Source organism: Cynocephalus volans, chromosome 3, assembly GCF_027409185.1.
Source record: "Cynocephalus volans isolate mCynVol1 chromosome 3, mCynVol1.pri, whole genome shotgun sequence".
Lineage (NCBI taxonomy): Eukaryota > Metazoa > Chordata > Mammalia > Dermoptera > Cynocephalidae > Cynocephalus > Cynocephalus volans.
The window spans coordinates 170257752-170280443 of NC_084462.1; the positions used below are offsets into that span (position 1 = coordinate 170257752).

The 22692-nt window shown below is 42.1% G+C and overlaps 1 protein-coding gene across 7 annotated transcripts in view; it reads right to left on the reverse strand.

The window, feature by feature from the left end:
• Positions 1-22692, reverse strand: part of TTC7B (tetratricopeptide repeat domain 7B) — a 267108-nt gene that overhangs the window by 65852 nt on the left and 178564 nt on the right. For all 7 annotated transcript variants that reach the window (XM_063088953.1, XM_063088950.1, XM_063088949.1 and 4 more), the window contains one exon: positions 4471-4587. In XM_063088953.1, the coding sequence (XP_062945023.1) occupies positions 4471-4587 (117 nt within the window). The remainder of the gene's footprint in view (positions 1-4470; positions 4588-22692) is intronic.

A 22692-nucleotide genomic window follows, 5' to 3' on the forward strand; every position in this document is an offset into this window, starting at 1 on the left:
GGACTTTCTCTCTCCCTCTGGCATGCTGCCTGCTCAGGCAGCTCCGCAGACCACCCATTCCCTGCTCACAGCCCAGTCACCTCTCCTCTAAGTGGCCCCTAGGCTGCCAGGGGTACCTCCAAAGGAGGATGGCAGAAAGGCAGAGAAAAGCAGTCCTGGTCAGTGGCACTAGCAGAGGGCTAAGGGATAGGAAGCTGGAAGGACCCCCAAATCCATGGCACATAACCTGGAGATGTCCACACAGGCAGATGTACATACACATCCAGGGAATTTCTCTTCCCCATTGGGACTGAACATTCAGAATTATTTGTAATGACGGTTAAAGTTATACTGGAAATTGGAATCTTCTCCTGGAAATCCTCTATCTTTCACAGCCACACAGAAGTTAGACACAACAAGCAAGGAGATGGTGATGGGCTAGGAGTCAGAACCCTGGAGTTCTTGTCCCGCCTTTGCCTCTTCCCAGCTCCTGGAATAGTGCCTGACACACAGTAAATATTGGATCTAAGAGAGGGGCCTGCACAGGAAACCAGAGCAGGGGCAGATGGCAGAGGAACTCCTGTTTTTCTCCAGGCCTAACAGGCAAATTCCCAAGATCCCTGAGCCTCAATTTTCTCATCAATAAAATTAGCATAACATGGCATTTGCCCATTTTATAGAGCTGCTTCAATGATGAAATGAGGGCATGTAAAAAAGAAAAGCTCCCCCAAATGCTGGTGACTGTTAGCATGAAATGGGGTCTCCAACTTCCAACTGAGGTTAAAGCAAGGAAAACGTGTGTGTGTGTGTGCGTGCGTGCGTGCGTGCGTGCGTGCGTGCGTGCGTGCGTGCGTGCGTGCATGTGTGTGTGTGTGTGTGTGTGTGTGTGTGTAAACTTTAAATGCTGGTAAGTGATTAAAATAGGACTTGGGAAGAAAAAGTTCTCTTCCATTCACCTGGAGATGTCAACTCATGGCTACATGAGGAGATGGTTCAAGCTGCAGTGTCATGAGGGGGAAAGATGTGGTTAACAATAAAAAAGAAAAAGAAACTGGTTGTCAACTCAAGAGAGGCGCATGCTGTCATGGAGAGAGCTTTGATGTTAGACCTAGTTTTGAATCACAGTTCTACTACTTACTTAATTGGGAAAACTTAGGCAAGTTATTTAGCCTCCTTTAGCTTCAATTTTATTTTCTATAAAATGGAAACAACAGTAGCGATCTTGCAAGGCTACTGCAGGGACTGAAGATAACATATAAATGGCCTAGAACGGAGAAGTTTCAATAAATGTGGTTATTACCACCCCTAGCTGAAATGCTGTGATATTCAGTTCAGGAAACCTGCTGGGACCTTCTGGTGAGATTCTGGTCAGAATTCACACTGTCTTGAGTGGCCAAGAACTGAGGGATCTTTATACTCCACTAAGAGAGAGAAGATAAAACATGATACATATTTCTATCCTAACTGCAAGCAAAACTGCAGGCCTAGGGAAATATAATCCAGGCTTTTGAAATGACAAACACCTCACCAAACGTACACTCAAGAGAACGCCTCCCACTATTTTGCTCACAGAGAGATGCATTCTCCAATGCAGGTGGAACACTATTTGCAAGCTTTCTAAGGCTCAGTTCAGCAACTAGCTCATAGTGGGATTTTCCCCTCAAGCAAAAATAAAGAGGGAGTGAGCTGTGGCGAACATGAAGCTGGGTCTATTCTCAATTTGGCCACTCACTCCCTGTTACTCCCACATCTTCCTCTGCCCTAGAGGGCTGTGCTGAGCCTCAGGATGGATTTGGAAGGGGGTGTGGAAGACTGGGAAGCCTGGGCAGGTGGAGCAAAGGGCCCACCACAACTGAGCATGCTCAGAAACATGGGTACCTTGAGCCAGCAAGCCTGCAAGGGTCTATCTACTCCAGGTGGAAACTAACTGCTTTCTGCTGAAATGCTTTCTGCTCGGTTTTCATTTTATCTTATTTTTAAGAAGGGGTGCTTCTCACATGCCTGTTCATGCGTTTCTGTTCCTGGATGACCCGAGGGTAGACTGTAGGCTGTTGGAGCCACTGGTGCCCTCGAATGGAGAGCTGCGAAGGTGCTGACCCTGTCAAGACCCAGCCCTTCCTTCTTCGTGCTTTATTCTCTTGCTAGGGTCACATCTTACCCGAGCAGACCGGGTAGGATGTCTACATTTGCACAATGGCAAGGGATAGGTTTATTTATATCTTAGAGAAAATAAAGTTAAAAAAAACAAACAGGAAGCTCCTTAATCAGGGGCTGCTCGATTCACCACCCCTCCCTCAAGGTTTTGGGAGTAGCTGGAGGGAGCAATTCTGAGCAACTAGTGGGCACTGTCCACCCACCCCCGAAGCACCACCCAGCTCTGCCCAGAGCCAGGGTTCCTCCCTGCTCTGGCCCTGAAAGACACTTCAGGAAACAGAGGAAGTGTGGACACAGCCCAGGCAGTTGGTTCAGTATTTTTAAAAAGCTTTCCAATTCTGCTATTTTTTTCTCCTCACATTCAATATTCTTGGTTGCTAAGTGGGAGGAAATGTGGGGAGGTGGGAGAGGTGTGGAGAACTGAGGGAAAATTGGCAACCTGCAAGCTGATGGATTTATTTTCTCATTTCTAAAGGGGGTACAGGAAAGCAACGTGCTCCAGTACTGAAGCAACCAGCCTGGGCAGTATCTCCTGTTAGCTGGGTCATGTGGCAAACACTCTCCCCTGAATCCTGCTGCTATGGATAGGCCAGGAGTGGGGGCCTTTGGGGGAAGATAAATATGGCATTTTCTCCTTTCGCTTACAAGATTTAGAAAAGTTGAATTTTTTTTTTTTTTAATTAGAATGATTTTTATTTTCAGAGCATACCCACGAAAGGAAAGAGGCCAGTCTCATGATTACCTTCCACCAAGATCAAGGGGGCAGCACAGTGACCTGCCACAGGTGGTGGTTACGAAGGGGACTCTTGTCTAAATCTTGCAAGAGGTCGCGTGGCTCGCTGCAGGGCGTGGGAAGGACAGTGGGCTGGCTTTCCAAGCTGAGCTCCTTCCCTTCCAGCTGCACTGCCCACAGGGCCTGAGGTCATAGGTCTGTCTAATGTCAGTTCACAGGGGCAGGTCCCCTTAACAGGGCCCTGATTTTGAACACTTTTTGTTTTAACTGTAGAAACTTTTGTAAAACAAAATCTCACATGGAAGGGTTCTGCTGCCTCCCTAACACCCATCCCTCCCTTTCCTCCCTGCAGGTCTACAGACCATGGCCCCCAGAAACCACACTCTGTACTCATGATTTGAGTTACACATTTTTAGGCTCCCGACTCTTAAGAGCATAATATGGACTGTGCATACACCTTGCTATGAACCTGAAAAATATTCTGAGTGTATGAATAGTTGTATGAATTCACTTGAATCATTAGGTCCCTTTGCACTAAATGACTTCCTTCACTTAGTACTCTAAATATTCACCAGGAAAAATCATCCAAGCTGTGGAAATGGGCAAATAGGTTACTGGGTGGCTGTCAGTGAAATGCTGGGAGTGGACTAGTTGACCTTTCCTGAAGTATCTGACTCTAAAGGGGTGAGCACCTTTGACTGACTTCCTATTGCCTAGGCTAATTGACAGCTCTATAGGGGCAGAAACCAACCTGTAGAAAACCGGAGAGTAAGGCAAGTGAATTTTGTCAGGTAGAGATACAATTTATTTCTACCCTGTAGAAAAGACAGCCCCAAACAATATATTTCATGGCTTTACGGGATACTATTTTGCATCTACGTGCAAATTCATTTCAGCGTTCCTGCCTATACTTATCTGTTTTTCAAATTCTTCTTTGAATGGGTCTTAATACTTTACTGTTTCCCTCATTAATTAATGAGGTAAATAAATCGACATGTGTTTATTTTATATTCGTACGAGTCATAATTTTATTTGTATTTATTTTTTTTGGTGGCTGGCCAGTACGGAAATCTGAACCCTTAGACCTTGGTGTTATAACACTGTGCTCTAACCAACTGAGCTAACCAGCCAGCCCCATTTTTAATTTTGAAAATTATACTTTATCATGCCAATAGCACTTTCCCCTCACCTTAGTAGGATGCAATCTTTGTCTACGCAGGTCTTTTAAATATTACTGCAAGACCCCATCTGGAATACATGATTGACTAGTCTATGCGTAAGTTACCAGAAAGATGATAAGACTTATGAAAGGAATTAAGGCTGGTAGAGAGAGAAATCAGAGATCAATTATGAATTGAACCTGGTGGGTTGCAGTGGCAGCAAAAGTAAAAGAAACCCATGATTTAAAGGCTTCATCAGCCACTGGGAGAAAAGCCCCTGAAAAATGGAGTGTGAAGTTCCATTGCTATTATCTGCCACGTGTGAGGACCTGGAGGGGCACAGGAGTGACAGAGTTAATGCCTGCTAAGTGCCAATCAAAGGTGGCACTGGTAGGCAGGGACTCATGCAAAAATCACACAAAACAGGCACTGCTGGCCTCTTACCTAGGGTTGGTTAGGTTGTAACAGGATTTCCATATTTGTAACATGTGCTTACAAGTGAGCAGCGCTTCATCCGGGCCGCGGCAGAGTGACTCCAACTTCACTTTGGAAAACAGTAGTCTACGGTGGGAGACAAAGGGAGAAAATGACACAGCTCAAGCCAGAGTGCCCATCCAAACAAAACGAAGTGTTGGGCTGAGACCCTGCAGCAACCGCACTCAGACTGGGGATGACCCCATGCATGGTCCAAGGGCAGCAGCGGCAGCAGCGCCAAGGACTCCAGAACTCCCAGTTCAATGACGGCTCTGTCTAAGTCTCACCACTAAGGCAAATGCAAACACAACACAACTATTTGTTGTCAGGTTAAAAGTATTAGAGCGGCCAATTTCATTCAGAAAACAGGAATTTTGTTAAGAGCCTACAGATAACTTTCCATGGTGAGGCTCATCAACTCCAAGCTTTGAAACGCCTGAACTCTCAGGCCCTCTGCTCCTTGATCTTCCCAAGCCCTGCTATTAAGGGGCTAGGACTTCACCAACTCACTTCACAATAACCAAAGTATCCCTTCTCTATTTTTGTTACCACCAACAACTTCACCCTCCAACCCAAGTTCTACTTATGTCCCCCTGTGGACATCAGCTCTCTTACTCCCTAGCCTCATCACCAATATTCTAGCTCAAGCCTCAGCATAAGCCCACATTCTTTCCTGACGGTCTTCCATCCCCTGACTTGCCTAGCTCTCAGAAATCTTATTATAAAGATCTCCAAAAATCATATTCATTCCCAGCTCAAGACACCACAGTTGCTCCTTACTGTCTGTGATAAGAAGTAGAAGTCTTTGCCCAGTCCTCTGAGGCTCTGCACCCACCAGCCACTCTTCTGTCACCATCCCGCCCCATGCTGTACATCCTATTGGACTCTTTATTCCTACAATGTAATGCACTGGCCAAATGCTACAATTCTGTCACAACTCTATGACTACATATGCCATGTCCCGTCCTAATCTTAATCTCTATTAATCCAAGTCTCTCTTTGGTTCTTCCCAAATCCAGCTAAAACCCTATCTCATCAAATAAGTCTCCCATCAATGCCACTTTTACACCTTCATGTTTTCTACTCAGTGTGACCATATTAGCTGGTGTTTTTCATGAGTAATAAGAAAGAGAAGAAAAAGCCAGGGAGAGCTCCTGTTTATTAAAGGCCTCCCATGTGCCAGGCCCTGGGTTCGGCACTTTACAAACACTAGCAACGTCAACTCTGTAAAAACTCTTCTCTGCAGGTGGTGTTTATCACTCTTCAACATATAAGGAAACTGAGGCTTCAAAACAGCACTCTTTGGTGGTTTTCTGGATGTGATTTTCTTCTTGATAGTGATAGCCCTGGCATCTCTCTCTCTCTCCTGCCTCATCTCCACAGAGGTCCTAGAATTGTGCTCTGAGTTCAATGGGCCTTAAATCAGCATTTGCTCACTGACTACTTTCTCCATAAACCACGGAAGAGAAAGAAAGGTGTTTCTAGTGAATTGAGTTAGACACACAGAATTGTTCATCCACACATGATGTAATGTCCTCATTCAAAGGTCCTTAGAGGAGCGAAGTCTCTTTTTCCTCTGTGATAGATGGAATGAGAGTAGTCCTCTCCTGTCACTGCCCAGCGTCAGGAATGGGTGAGCACCAACCAGCCCCTCCAAATGGAACAAAGGAAGCCCAAGGGGGTGCTGGCGGCTGCTGGTGGGGTCAGGGCTGCAGCCTCCCCAAGCCTGGGTTTGCAGAAACCTGGGATGATGGGATGATGGATCAGGTAATGGCAGGATGTAGTTTCCTTATCTTCAAGCAGGGGGCATAAAGAGCAAGGCCAGATGTGAGAATAGAGTTCGGCTTCTGCCCAAAAACATTTCAAGAAGCACAAATTCCCTTGTAGCTTACCAGGACCACCTACATGAAAGGGCAGCCACTCAGGGTGTCTCAAGGGGTTTTTAAAGGAACCAGAGGCTGACTCATGCAGAGGTCTTCATGAGTCCAGAATGTGGAGGGAGTACTTTTCCACCAGAATCTCCCACCAAACTTTGTAAAGTGGGAGACACTTTACAAACAAAGCAGAAGCTGCCAAATGGTCACCTGTCAGCATTGGGTGGAGACCTATTCAGAGCCCAGAGGCTCTCCCGAAGGAGCTGTGGTTGCCAAGCAATTTCAGTGGGGAGACCCCACCGAGTACTGTGGGGAGCCCAGGAGGCCACGTAGGTGCTGTATGTGGTGAAGTTCTCTGGGGGGCACACTGAGCTCCTCCAGCTTGGCCAAGCTCAGCGCCTGCCTGCCCCAAGGAGGGCCATGGAGGGGGTGGCAGGGTTTCCCTGCACAGCAGCCCAGTGTGGCTCTCACAGCAATTTGCCACGATTCCTTTAACTGTACCTAAAGTGCAGCACAAAATGCCAGAGCTTGTCTCTAAGCCGCAGCTTGGGGGAACTGTTCTGTGCGAGGCTTCTTGGCTGGAAAAAGAACTTCTAATTTACATGAAATAACAGCTTTCAAACACTTGACTCAGGATATGGAGTGGAAAAGGTGTGGGCTGGATTTAAGAGAACCAGACAGGAAGAACAATAGTGCAATTGCTGAGCACAAATGATGGAAAAGGCACCCGGATGTGAAGCAAGAGGAGAAGCATGAGGGAGAGACGGGCAGAGAAGAGGGGCTGGAGAACACGGCACGGGAGAAAAGCCAAACCGCTCGGCCTCTGCGCGGGTCTACAGGATACGACGGCAGAGACACCTGCTGAGCCTCACTCCGATGCTCCCTTGAATGCACAAGTAAAATCAGGAAAAGAAGGCACTGCCTTTTCACCGTTTCCCAGCCTCAGCTTGTTTATAAGGCAGAAAACAATACTGAAAACAGAACAAATGATCCTTGTCATCGTATTTGCTGAACCCTGCGCACACATTTCGAGCCTATTCAAAAACGTCTGGCTGGGTGTATATTACATTAGCACAGAAATGATGAGTACACAAACAATGATTAGCATTAATTTGCTGCAGTTAACGTCCAAAGACATTATAGATTCAATCTGCAGAGGAAACCCTGAGGCATAAAAAACAAGCCATGAAAGATCTTGAGACAAACCAGCATTTAATACATTTCAATATTCCTAATTGTGAACCCAGTGAAGACAGCAGAGGAGACTGCAGGTGACAGCATGTGCTGGCCACATCACCCAAGTCTAACCATGGATTAAGATGTTTCTCCAAGGATAATAGGAATTCACAAGCTGGGCAAACAGTCTATTCCCATCCCCCACTCCTTGCTCAAAGTTCATTAACCTAATTTTTAAAAAAGAAATATTTTGTTCATAGATTCATTGAAAACTTATGGTAAATTAATGAAAAAAATTAATGGTAAATTAATGAAACAACCTAGCTAGAATACCAGTCTGACTCCATTACTGATAACCCAAATCTAGCATCTCCTACTGGACCTTCACGATCTGGCTCCTGCCCACGTGCCTAGCCACTGAGGGGTCTGTCCGTTACCAATCACATACATCTCCCACTCGAGCTGTGGTCAACTCCCCCCATATGTCGCTCTCCTTCCTGCCCCTGGGTCTTTGCACATGCAGCTCCCTCTGTGTGGGATGACTTTTCCATCCATTTTTGCATCAAGATTCAAGTCAAATAGCAGTCCTTCACTGAAGCTAGCCTTAATAATAGAAGTTAAACCTTCCAAATGGAAACACAGTTACAAAAAACACAAGAGCTCACAACTGTGGAATAATAAGCTACAAGCCAGGAAACTTCTGCTTTCAAGACAAGTAAAATAATAATAATAATAATAATAATAATAATAATAATAAAAGCAGCTGCCAGACACTTTAAATATTTAATCACTGATTCTTATAACAACCCTGAAAATTAGGTTGAGGGTTAAGTAATTTGCTCAAGTTCGCATCACTAGTGATTGTTAGAACAGAAATTTAAACCTAAATCTGTATGACTCCAAAGCACTGAATAAGAAACACAGAATAATTTAAAATCTAACTATACTACTGATGCTAATGAAGATATATAGCATTTTTAACCCATTGCCAAATATTTAAAGCCCTAATATGTGCAAAGTTCTGTGTTAGATGCTATGTGGAATACAAAATGGTATAAAATATAGTCTCTTGCCCTCAAAGAACTTCTGGTCCAATCAGAAGAAAAGACCTGGTTACCAATAGTAGGCAGGATTTCTAGTTTAGGCTCAAGCTACAGCCCTGCAACTTGAGTAGGGCTGTAGAAGAGCTGGAGTTTGGGCTGCTGAGGTATATTGCTCCTAGGAATACCATATAGAGTTCTTTAAATAATCACATTTGTGTGCATGTGTGTTTTGTGATTTGCCTTTCACCCAAAAGTCTGGTGCATATAAAATTCTAGCTATTTGAAAAACCCAGTTAGTCAAAGTATTACTTTTCAGTAATACTAATAGAACTAAAGTTTTACTTTGTTTTGGGAATCTTTTAAGAATCCCAAGTGTTTTAGTCTGTTTTGTGTTGCTATAACAAAAATACCTGAGACAGGGTAATTTATAAGGAAAAGAGGTTTATTTGGCTTATGATTCTGGGACAGTTGCATCTGGCACGGGCCTCAGGCTGCTTCTACTCATGGCAGAAAGTGGCAGGCAGCCAGCGGGTACAAGCAGATCACATGGCGAGAGGAAGCAAGAGAGAGAGAGACAGAGAGAGAGAGAGAGAGAGAGAGGAAGAGAGAGACAAAGAGAGAGAGAGAGAGAGAAAGAGAGAAGGAGGAGGTGCCAGGATCCTTTAAACAATCAGCTGTCGAGGGAACTAATAGAGCGAGAACTCACTCACTACCTCTCCTCCCCAGGGAGAGCATTAATCCATTCATGAGGGATCTGCCTCCATGACTCAATCAGTTTCCAACACTGCCACATTGGAGATCAAATTTCCACATGAGTTTTGGAGGGGACAACACATCCAAACTCCATACCAAGATAACTCCTGAAATAACAACTATTAGAAAGACATGGCCGCCCCCAGTGAAGCATTGTGACTTTTCCCTATTCACCTTAGGAAACTAATCAAAGTGGCGTTTATCACAGCCAGGTTCAATGTCTAATGGCCATCCCCAGGAAGATTTTCCCGACTCCCTAGAAACTGCTCCCAAACACTAGACACTCATTCCAGTTTAGCTTTATCCTGGGCCCCATGCCTATGAGGCCCAGACTCTAGACTCAGGCTAGGGCCAAGGCCAGAGATAAAGCTAAAAGGCTGGACATTTCTAAATTCTGAAATTTAATATATCTCACAGAACTTTCTGATGAAAAACTCTCAATGAAAATATATTAGAAAAGTTTAGAGAAATACTGAAGTAATAATTCACTACAATCTTATGTGGCAGTATAAAAATTGCGCTCATTAAGTACATCATAGAAGAAACACTCATACTAATACACAAAACCCTCATTAATTAGCTGATCTGTGAATGCTGCATTTGTGGCAGCTGATTTAGAAATAAAATCACAGGAACCTTTGGACATCTGTATTTTGTGCTGATCTGTGTTTGTGAGATCTTGGACTCAGCATGCCAGGGGCCTGCTCTTTGTTTATCTTCTGAATGCAGGCAGGGATGCAAACCAGCTGTACAGAAAAGCATGTGGATCTGCCCAAGCGAGGCAATGGCCAGGGGGGCCCTGAATACCTTCCCCATCTCTCGCTGCCAGGGAGCAGCTACGGAAAGCTGGAGTGGGGCTGGCTGCCAAACACCCGAAGGAAAGTGAGCATCTGTCATCAGGAAAAAGAAATAACAGATCAAGCAGAAATGGGTGGAGAAGCAAGTATGTTGAAATGAAATTTTAAATCAAGAAGATGATCTGGCAGGTGACAGATCAGAATGGTAAGAGAAGTCAAAAGGGATATGCCAGAAGCATGTGGTGACTATGAGAAGAGAGATGACAGTCACTTGAAGCTGGATGAGTCAGCTGGGAGCAGACAGTCTGAAAGGGAGGAGAAGCAGACCACGTGCAGCACAGCGCCGCTCAGGGACAGGTATGTTATCAAACATACCTAGCTAGCCCCTCAAAGGGGAATGGAGGGTTTCTTTCAGGTTCCAATGCAGCTTGAAGGAAATCTACCTCAATTCATTGTCACCAACATTTCTGATGGCCTCCTGCGTGCTGGTCTTAGAGCCATTGTTCTCCTGGCCAGGTTTCCAAAGAAGTCCAATCTTGGAACATGGTGTATCTCTATAAAAAGCAGCCTCCATCCTGGGTTCAGCCACTGTCACTAAAAATCAGTACTGTGACTGGTCTGGGAGCTGCCTGGCCTGTCGCAGTTCAACAGGACCAGGTGAGCCACTGATGCCGGGTTTACAGCTGTGCAGGTTTCGGGGCTGAGAGACCTCAAACCACCCTGAGGTCCCTCTGACAACAACCGGAAGGGGTAAGGAGGTGCGGAAGCTGTTCCTGTGACTGTTCCCACTAAATATCAAATGCTGCTTTGGGTCTCACTGATGGCAAATATTCAATAAATGTCATTTGAATGAATGATCTAATTAGTCCATTGTTAATCAGGAAATATACAATTTCGTAGGTCATATGGCTTACCTAATTGCTGTATTGACATACTACTCATTGGTGCATTAGAAAAAAATATAGACTTTTACAATTATCCACAGGTAGAAAAGGCCTTTTTGAGAGATCCTGTAAGGCTTTGCTACTTAGAGTGTGGTCCAGGGCAGGCAGCCTCAGAATCCCCTGGGAGCTTATGAGAAACAGAATCTCCATATTTTCTACAAAGCCTGGACCTGCTGAATCAGAGTCTGCATGTAACCAGACTCCCAGGGGATTTGTGAGCAACTTTAAGTTCAAGAGGCAACACTCTAGTTTGTAACTCTCCACCCTAATTATCAATGGTCTGATTTAAACAACTATTAGAAAGAAGACACAGCCGCCCCCAGTGAAGGGGGCATACAGCACTGTGACTTTTCCCTATTCACCTTAAAAGGAAAAAGATTTTTAAAAAGATTTAAAAAGGAAAAAAGAGAAAAGGCCTCCAGGGTAAAGAGTTCCCACAGCCCCTGCATTGTGGAAATTCTACCTGCGTTTATTTCATTCCAATAATTTTGGGAGCATGTGGGATGTATTTTGTAGTAAAATTCGAAGGAAATTTTGAACAACCATTTACACGAAGCTTACAAATGAGGGCACCCCATCTGTGGTCTTAAGCAGATTGTTTCCCTTCCTCCTGGCATATTCCCTAGATCAATTTCTCAAGGCTGTGCTATGACCCTGTCCAGGTCCCCCACATGTCGTCAGTGAGGGACTGCCAGGCGGGCCACAGTGTACCAACCCAGAGACACCATTCACATTGTCACCCACAAAAAGGGCACCTCCTTGAGTCTGCAGAGCACTGAGTAATCACCCCACCATCATTGTGGGTCCTCTTCAGGGGCTGAAAACTCAAGTCTTCCAGAATAGGCAGAAAAACAGGAGCTGGGTTCAAGACATCCAAGAGTGTTTACAATTGCACCTGCCTACCCAAAAGGTGATCAAATTCAAATATTTTTGAAACGTGTACTGGCTTAATAGAATTCTGCTAGTAGACATCAGCTTATAGACCGCCAGCCAGAAACCCCTAGTCATAAGCTTCTCAGGGATCAAATATGAGGACCTGGCTTCCGTTACAAAACCCAAACCGCATGCTGACTCTTGGTCAGCCTGCAAGAGAAGCACCGAGAGAGGGCTTGAAGAGTGTGGCTCTTCCCCCAAGTGCATCTTCTCTAGGAATAAAGCCATGGGAATAACTGGTCCAGGTGGCCCATTGGCGCACTTCTGTCTGGGAGTTATTTAGCCACTAAGGAAATTCTAGAAACATGACCACGTTTAATGTCCATGGCTGCTCGAGAAGGAGAAGCAGCACAAGGGCCAGTGCGTTTGGGGAGCTGACGGGCACTTCTCCCACTCTGGCCTCACTTGTCAGCATGGGCGAAGGGCTGCATTATCCCAGCCCAAACTCCACATCTGACATCCTGGGAAAATTGAGACCACTCTTATTTAGCAAAACAAAGTTTCTCAGGGCCACAGTATTGGGAGGAGCCTTGTTCTTCAGAGCTTAGCGTCCCCTTGTCCTCACTTGGGAGGCTGTGCATGAGCGACAGCGCTGGGGACCAATCCACGGCCATCTAGGACTTGGCTGCACCTCCTGGTATCCTTACCCCGCCTCCTCTTTATGACAGGCAGGAACTCCTGTTAGATCCCATATCAGTTACATTCTGCTTCTCATTTCAGTCAAAGTGTCAACAATCTGGAATACTCCCCCAACCTTCTAGTGGTATTTTTAGAACAAACAAACAACTGACATATTTAGCTGGGATAAATCACCTCAAGAAACCCTAGTTTGGATCATTTTTTGCTCCTGCTTCAGTTATTAATCTCGACTCTGATTAGCATCCTAGGCCAGCACCTAAGCGGGGAATGAGCTGGCCAGGCTGAACCAACAGCACCTCTGGAGGTGCACTGCCCGTGTTTCGTAGACCTCCTCCAGCCCTTGAGTGTGATGCTTTAATGAAGGAGCCACTTCATTAAGACGTCACAGTGCTGCCCACAAACAGTCAGGACTGCTTCCTGAGGGCATACGAAGTAGGCAGAAGGCAGAGAACCTGCTTTGAGGTTTGGGAAGTGAGTGGGTGAACAAGTGCCTTTAGTACAGCAAATGACAAACAGCCATCTGGTAACTGCGTGTGTGAACATAGTTGAAAGCAAGTCTTCCTATCAAACTGCTCTGGCTCCTGAAAGATAGAATCCCTTCTCTCTACCCATACAGCCAGTCAGGAATTTTTAAAATGGAGGAGGGGAGGACCAGAAGCACACCCAGGCCTCTTGTATCCTGCTGACCTGCCTCTCCTAAGGGCTGTCTCTCTGGAGGGTTCCCCTGTCTTTACATCTGACTCAGCCCGCAAGGCCCTGGTCTCCCCACATTCCCAAGTGTAAGGAGGGGAGCGCACGTGAAGAAATGAGACCTTTGGGCCCATTTCAGCAGACATGGCAGATGCCAAAGAATGGGAATCCTATTACCTAGACCCAGAAAGGGGAAAGGCCTGTGCCATGATGAGACATGGCCTCAAAGGAATCCAGGAGGTTCTTTGATATAGAAATGGCACCCTCTGCATAAGGTCGGGAAGGGAACCAGGAAAGTAGGAACCCAGCCAGGTGCTGGGAAGCAGAAGCAGCTCTTTGGGACCAGAGGTGGATAATGCATCTCTCTGGGACCTGATGCCGAATGGGACCATGAGTCCTTGTACCAGAAACCTGCTCCTGTGAATCCTGGCCTGTTTTTCCTGCATTCTGCGTCTTTGCTTCCTGTGTGTCCTCATGAAGGGCTTTGTTTTGTTTTACATGGCTTATTCAGCCAGGACTTTTGTCTATGCCTGCGCTGGAGCTTTAAAACAGGGAGTGCCGCTCCCTGAAGGCGAGGGTGGAGGCGGCAGTGGTGCCCTTGATTCTTCTGAGGCTTGACACACTCCTATGTGACTGTGCTTCCACATGTCCCTGTGTGCGGTATGAAGGCAAGGATGGTGCTTTTTTAGCCGTAGCCCTCCTGAGCCTGGCACACTTCTCAGCAGAGAGCACGGGCCCTCTAACCATGAACTGTGGGAGCTGTTTAAAGGACAGTGAGCCTGATCACCTGTAGGTGGCTGATCAATCCTCAGCAGTTGTTTTAGCTCAGGATTCCTAGAAGAATACTTGTGGGATAAATCTGGAGATTCTCTTACTTCCTCTTCCTTGCATTCAGGTTCCTTTTTCCTTTTTTTTGACCGGTAAGGGGATCGCAACCCTCGGCACGGTGTCGTCCGCACCACGCTCAACCAGTGAGCGCACCGGCCATCCCTATACAGGATCTGAACTCGCAGCCTCAGTGCTACCAGTGCCACACTCTCCCGAGTGAGCCACGGGGCCGGCCCCCTTTTTCCTTTTTAATAGTAAACATTCCTTACTTTAAAATGCAAAAGACCATTACAAATGAACTGGAATTCAACTGTATTTGGATTGTCTGATTTTTTTTCACAGTTGGCTGGGTAACTAGCAAGTGCTTTATACAACCCACTTGCAGTAAGTAAACCATCATTATTTTATCAGATAGTGGAACTCAAGTAAAAACCAAAATGAACAACAGAAGAAAAACACAGGTAGATACATGCTTAGCTATGGGCTAAGGCTACCAGGCTACCCTAAAGGGTCATTCACTCATTGCACAAAATTTATTAATGCTTGCAGCATGCCAAGCACTGGACTAGATATTGGGGACACAGGTTTCCAGGAAACACCCTGCACAAAGCCTGAATATGATATTCTATAGTTTGACTTATTGAATAAGATATCTAGGAGGACTTGAAGATCTCGGAAAGAAAAACACTAAAACAAACAAGCCTTCTGGATGCCATGACTGGGGAGGAGCAGCTTTGGTGTGACCCTTGCCATGGCTCCCTTCCTGCCCCAGCCTGGTCTCTCCCAGCTGCTTGGCCTCCCAAGGCCAGCGCGGCCAGCCAGAGATGTCTTCTCTGAGTGATGGGAGGACCAGCATACCCTGAGGCCTTTCTCTCCAGCATATTCAGAAAAAACTAAAAAAGGGGGACCTCTCTGGAAGGGAAGCAGGATACTCCATGAGGATTTTAGATTGGGGGACAGCCACATGCACACCTAGCAGTGGTCACATGAAAATGGGGAGACTTTCAGGACACGGCTGCTTCTAACCCTGGAGAAAGGAGATTCTCTCATAAACAAATTTGGCTTCATGACTGCTCCTCCAAGTCCTGATCTCCAAGTCCTCCTAGATATCTTATTCAATAAGTCAAAGTATAGAATATCATATTCAGGCTTCGTGCAGGGTGTTTCCTGGAAACCTCTGGGTCCCCAATATCTAGTCCAGTGCTTGGCATGCTGCAGCATTGATACATTTCTCCCATTTCCCTCTTTCCATTTCTTCTGTCCTTGCCTCATGATCCCAGTGTTCAGCTTCCAAGCCTTATCTTATTGCATTTGGGGGATTCTTTCTTAACAAGCATCTACATCTACTGAAGGCAACACAACAGACCTGGAACCTCACAGAAAGATCACATAAATGGGTGTGGTACACTGGGAGGCTGCTTCCTTGGTTCTGCTAGTCCATCCCAGAACTTTGGCTTAATGATCCAGAGCCAGAGACTCTCAAGGACAGAGACTCTCTCCTAGTCATCTAATCTCAAACTTCCACAAATGCTGGAAAGCCCTACAACCACACACGTCAATAAAGAGAGGTCAGAAAGTTTTCTTTTTTTTTAATTGTAGTAAAATATACATAACATAAAATTTATCATTTTATTCATTTTAAATGTACATACAGTTCACTGACATTAAATACACTCACACTGTTGTGCAACCAAGACCACCATCCATCTTCAGAACTTTTCATCTTACAAAACTGAAACTCTGTACCCATACCAGGGGTATGTGCCTATACCACATCTTCCTTTTGCTATTGTGAATAATGCTGCTGTGAACAGGGTGCATAATATCTGTTCAAGTCCCTGCTTTCAATTCTTTGGGTAAATACTCAGAAGTGTGACTGCTGGGTCATATGGTAGTTCTATTTTTAATTTTTTGAGGAACCTCCATATTGTTTTCTGTAGAAGCCACACCATTTTATATTCCTACCAGACATGCACAAGTGTTCCGGTTTCTCTACGTCCTTGCCAACACTTGTGATTTTCTGTGTTTTTGATAACAGCCATCCTACTGGGAGCAGTGGTATCTCACTGCGGTGTGGATTTGCATTTCCCTAATGATTAGCAATGTTGAGAATCTTTTCATGTGCTGATTAGCTATTTGTATATGTTCTTTGGAGAAATGTCTATTTCATTCCTTTGTCATTTTTTAATCAGGATTTTTGGTGTTGTTGTTGAAAGTTGATTTTTAAATAAGCTACTGAACAGCTGAATCCTGCTCCACTTTGATCCTTGATGTCTACCTGGCTGCCGCACCCTCTCCTTTGTCCAAAGACTCCCTCCCAAACTCCTACCTGAGGGACTGGCATCCCTGGGTTGATTCCGTGCATTCCTCCCTCCCAGACCTCCTACAGGTATCAACAGATCATTTCTCTTATATAATGAGATGAACAGCCTCTTTCCTTGAGGTCCAAATTTTTCTCAAATGCAAATTTAATGGGCATGTTCACTGTGTCATCACTAAGCTCAGTCATAAAAACAGCCCACAACACCTGACTCTCAGTAACCACTAAATCAAAACTCTACTCAATATGATATTTTGACTTAGAAACTGAGTTTCTCTGAGAGTATGTGTGTGAGTGAGACAGACTGAGAAAGAGACACAGTCTCACTTGCCAAGTAATGATTTTTTAAAAATCAGATATATGTTCCACTTAAGTCAAGAACGATCCTACCACGTTTTCTAGTTCATTGATGAGATTAACAGGGGAAATAGCATAAAATCCTGCTCAGCTGGATTGTGAGCTCCAAGAGAGCAGAAACTGTCTTTCTCTTGTTCACAGCAGTACCCCGGCACCTAGCATGGCACCTGGAATGTGGCAGGAACTCAATGCTTCAAAGGCAGTTAGTGGTGAAAAGCACAGAGGTTGAGGCCAGCCTGCTTGGGGTTCAAATCATGGTGACTTGGTAACCTTCTGGGTTTACACTTTTGGACAAAACACTTAACCTCTTCGTGCCTCAGTTTCCTTATTTGTAAAATGGATACAATAATACTACTCCCTTAGATGGTTCTTGTGAGGCTTAACTTAGTTAAAAATGTTTTAAAGTGCTAATAAGGGTGCCTGTCACAAAGCAGTGTATAAACGTTAATGGTAATTATTGCTAAATCGATGACTGATTGAATGAATGTTATGTACGCTCATTTTATGTATGTTCACTTCTTTCCACACAGTTTCCACTGGTGTAAAAAGAAGTGTGATAGTCTGACAAAAGCTGCTGTAACTTGTACAAAAGCAGAAGACACATACAGAAGAGCAGTACTGTAGGAAAGCTGTGCTCCTCCAATCAGGTAACTGAGGATTTGTTTCAATATCTTCTGATATATCATAGTTACAGATCAGGAAATACACTTAAAGGAATTATACATACGCCATAATGATCCGAAATCTGTATTTGTATCCTTGAGAGGTTTCAACAGTCACTCTCTTGTGCTTTGTGGTAACATTTGATGGTTTCTTAAATGTGCTATCGATTTTATGACTTCTCTGAGAGCACATGAATAGGAGCGAGTATGTATTCTACTTGAATAGGAAAAAATAAAAATTCAAATCAATTAAAAATCTATTGGAGAGTTGCATAACTCTCCAGTATAAGTTTCAGCAAGAAACTTAAACCCTGGCAGTGGCTTCCCTCAGCAGCCATTGCAATGCTTACTGGATCTGAAAACAACATTTTAGTAACACTAAAGTTCTCAAACGCCACTGTAAATATGATTCTACCTGATATAATTTCCTAAAACAAAAAATAAGTCAGTTCTCATCCCAATATTTCATCTAAAAATGAATTTCAATGACATAAATAAGAAGTCAGAGGACCTGACCAAAGCTGTGGCCCAACAGACTGCCTCACTGACTTTAGGAGAGACAATTATTCCAAACATCACCTGGCACATACTTCCACCCTTTTGGGCCAAGGAGGAAAATCACTGAGTAAAATGTATTCATCAAGGTAAATTTCAGCAAAGCTGTATTTCAGAAGAAGAAATATTAGGGCTCTTATACCAGGTATGGTAGATAGTGAATCTATCAGAATTCATAAACACTGTTCAATATAAAAATGTGTACATTGTTAAATTTGATTTTGGGAAAAACTTACAATGTGTTAGAGATAATACATAATCAGCTATTAACTTTTCATCCTTTTGTTTAGATATTTAAGAGTTAAAGGGTTTAAAAAAATTTTTTTTCAACAAAAAAAAAAGAAGGCACTTTAGGAGGAACAAAAAAACAAGACACATATAGAAATGGCAGATGTAAATCCAATCACATCATTAATTATGTTAAATATGAAAGAACCAAACACTTGAGACAGAAGGCAGAAATTATCAGACTAAATAAAAAGGAGACACAACATATACGTTATGTACGAGAAGTAATATTGAAGATATAAGGGTTAAGAACTTTCTAGATACAATAAACAGCATAAACAATAATAATCTACAATTTTAAAAGCCCAATGAACCCCAAGCAGGATCCACCCTTAAATGTAACATAGTGAAAATGTAAAATATCAGCAACAACGGCAATTAAAAGCAGCCAGAGAGAAAAGACAGATGACATTAAAATGAACTACAATTAAACAGTTGACTTAACAACTAAAGAAGCAAGATTACTTGTGCTATGAGAAAATTTTGAGCCTAGAATTGTATATCCAGTTTGAAAATCTTTAAGAGTAAAGCCAAATATATTTTTAGATATAAACTGAGAAAGTTTGCCAACAACAGAGCCTCACTAAAATCTCTAGGGTAATCAACAACCAAAACAACCGACCAAAATTGAATATTTCTTTTCTATATTAGTAAAGAAAAATATGCAATAAAAACAATCAATCTGAAAGAAGAAAGGAGAAGATAAGACATAAAAAAAAGGCAGGTCAAATAGAAAGTACAAATGAAATGGTAGAGATTAATGCAAATATATCAGTATTTAGAATAAACAGAAATGAACTAGATGTTCAAGATGAGACTGTCAGCCTGAGTTTTAAAAAAATCAGCTAAAATAAAATACATAATCAAAAATTATGTGTATTATTATACATGATGAGCACAAGAGCATATAAAACACATAAAAATAAATAAAAACACATAAAACATATAAAAAACATAAAAAAAATAAAACATATAAAGAGGTTCAAAGCAAATGGAAAAAGATATTCCAAGCCTGTCTGTGTGTATATACAATATATACAAATATATGTATGTAGATGTGTGTATCATACAAAACAGACTTTCAGACAAAGCGTATTATGTGTCTTGCAACATAATGATAAGGGGTTGAATATAAGAGGAACACACAGCAATTCTAAATTTATATGCTCTTAATAGCATAGCTTTAAAATATATAAAGCAAAAACTGCTATAAATAAGTGGTGAAATAAGCCAATCTGCCATTCTAGTGGTAGATTTCAACATACCTCCTCTCAATAACTGATAGATCAAGACAAAAAACATCAGTAAAGAATAAAGATCTGGATAGCATAATTAATAGCTTAACCTAATAGAATATATAAAATTTTACCCAACAAATACAGAAATTCTTTTCAAGCAAGCACACATGGAATATTTACAAGAAGTGACCACATGCTAGGCTATAAAACAAGTTCGACAAATTTCAAATTTATATAAATTACAGTCTCTGAACACAATTCAATGAAGTTAAAAGCCCATAACAAAAGTTAGTTGAAAAATTTATATATTTGACAATTATAAAACACAGTTCTAAAACAACTAATGGGTCGATAAAGAATACAAAAACTTAAAAATATTTAGAACAAAACAATAATAAAAGTTTCACATATTAAAACTCGTGGTTTATAGCTAAACCAGTATCAGAGGGAGATTTCTTTTTTTATTTTATTTTATTTTATTTTTATTTATTTATTTTTTTGTGACCGGTAAGGGGATTGCAATGCTTGGCTTGGTGTCATCTGCACCGCGCTCAGCCAGTGAGCGTACAGGCCATTCCTATATAGGATCCGAACCCACGGTGGGAGCGCCGCTGCGCTCCCAGCGCCGCACTCTCCCGAGTGAGCCATGGGGTCGGCCCCAGAGGGAGATTTCTAATCTGAAATGCTTATGTCAGAAAACAGAAAGGCAACAAATTAATAAACTGAATATCCAATTTAAAAGATTAAGAAAGAAAATAAAATAAAACATAACAAACTCAAAACAGAAGACAGGAAATAATAAGAGCAGAAATTCATGAAAGAGAAAACATACAATTGAGATGATAAAAAAGCTACTGGTTCTTTGGAAATCAATGTAACAGACAAATATCTGACAAGACTGTTTAAGAAAAAGAAGGTGCATTAAATAATACTAGAACTGAAAAAGAAGACTTAACCACATATGCTACGTGATGACAGATTATCATTATGAACAACTTTATGACAATAAAATTTAAAATTTAGATGAGATGGACAAATCCTAAAATATAATATATGTATGTGTATATATTATATACAGCTTAATAAAATAAGAAATAGAAAACCTGAATATCCTATAACCATCCCTTTGAATCAGAAATCTTTTCATAGAAAAAGGACCAGCCTCACTTGGATTTATGGGTGAATTCCACCATGATCAATTTGGGCTTATTCCAAGAATACAAGATTACTTTAACATTTAAAAATATCAATTAATAAAACATTCACAGATTAAAGGAGCAAAGTCATATAATCATCTCGACGGATACAGAAAAAGCATTTGATAAAATTCAATATCAATTCATAATTAAAAATAAACAATTCTTGGTAAACCAGGAAGAAGGAAACTTCCTTAATCTCTTAAATAGCATCTAGAAACAGACCTGTATCAAACATAATTCTTAATGGTAAAACACTGAAAGAATTTTACTCAACTGTGCTAAAGGTCCTAATTAGTACGGTAAGGCAAGTTTCAAAAAGCTGCAGGATTAGAGATAAAGAAATCAAATTTTAATTATTTCACGTAAAAGTCATTGTCTACATAGAAATTCCAAACTAATTGATATAGAATTTATTAGAATTAATAAGAATTTAGCCAGGTCAAGAAGAATGTACAAATATCAGTTGCCTTTCTATACCCTAGCAACAAGTAAGTAGTAAATTTGATAAAAGATATTCTGCATACACATAGTGTACACAAAAGCATGAAAAAATTTTTTGGGTAACTAGGAATCAATCTAGTAAAAACAAAGCAAAATTTTTATAAAGAAAATTGTAAAACTTAATAAAAATATTTTTAAAGGCCTAAATAATTAGAGAGAGATAATGGCCATGGATTAGTAAACCCATTGTCATAAATATATGATTCTACCGAAACTGAGCTATTAGATTAAATGTAATTCTAATCAAGGTCTCAGAGATTTTTTGTGTGTGTATGGAACTTGACAAGCTGATTTGAAAATTTATACAAAAGGTTAAAGGCCCTAGAATAGCCATGGCACTCCTGAAGAACAAAAGACAGGAAGGGACTCGCCTCACGTATAATAAAGCTGTAAGAATGACGAAGTAGTGGCAATCTCACAGGAATGGGCACAGTGACCAATGGGACTAAACAGAAAGCTTAGAAACAGCTTAAAAACACATATGGACATTTGATTTATGACAAAGGTGACAATGTGGAGCTACAGGGAAAATAATCTTTTCAATATGTGATGCTAGGACAAATGGCTATCCATATGGGAAAAAATTACATTGGCTCCCTAACGTCATACATAGAACAATCAATTCTGATGGGACTTACAGATTTAAGTGTGAAAGATAACACAAGAGAGCTTTTAGAAGATAATTTGGCAGACTATCTTCATGATCATGGGGGAAGGGAAAGGTTTCTTGAGCTAGACACAGAAAGTACTGTCCCTAAAAGAAACATCTGATACATTTAACTACTTTAAGAACTTCTGTTCATCAAAAGACACTGTTAAAAGAAAGCAAAAACAAACAAGCCACAGCTTGGGAGAAGATTTTGCAACACATATAACCAGCAAAAGGAGTTGTAACCAAAATATATAAAGAAATCTTCCAAATTAGTAAGAAAAAGACAACCCAATTAGAAAAGAGGAAAGACTTCTACATACACATCACAAAAGAGAAAAGCTAAATGACAATAAACAGGTGAAAACATATTCAGCCTCACTAGTAATGAGGAACATGCAACTTAAACTCACAATGTGACATCATTAACCTGCAACCATACTGCCAAAAACAAGAAGCCTGGCAACACTAAGGATGGTTGTATAGAGCCACAGGAACTCTAGGGCACGCTGGTGGGAGTATTAGTTGCCACAACTAATTTGGAAAACAGTTTGGAATTATTTGTTGAAGATGAAGATACACATATCCTACGACCTAACTATTTCACTCCTAGGTGTATACCTCAAGAAATCCTTGAACGTGTACACCAGGAGACCTGTACAAGAACATTTACAGCAGCATTGCTCATAACGGCCAACAACTAAAAATAACCCATACATCTATTTACAGTAGACTGGATTAAAAAA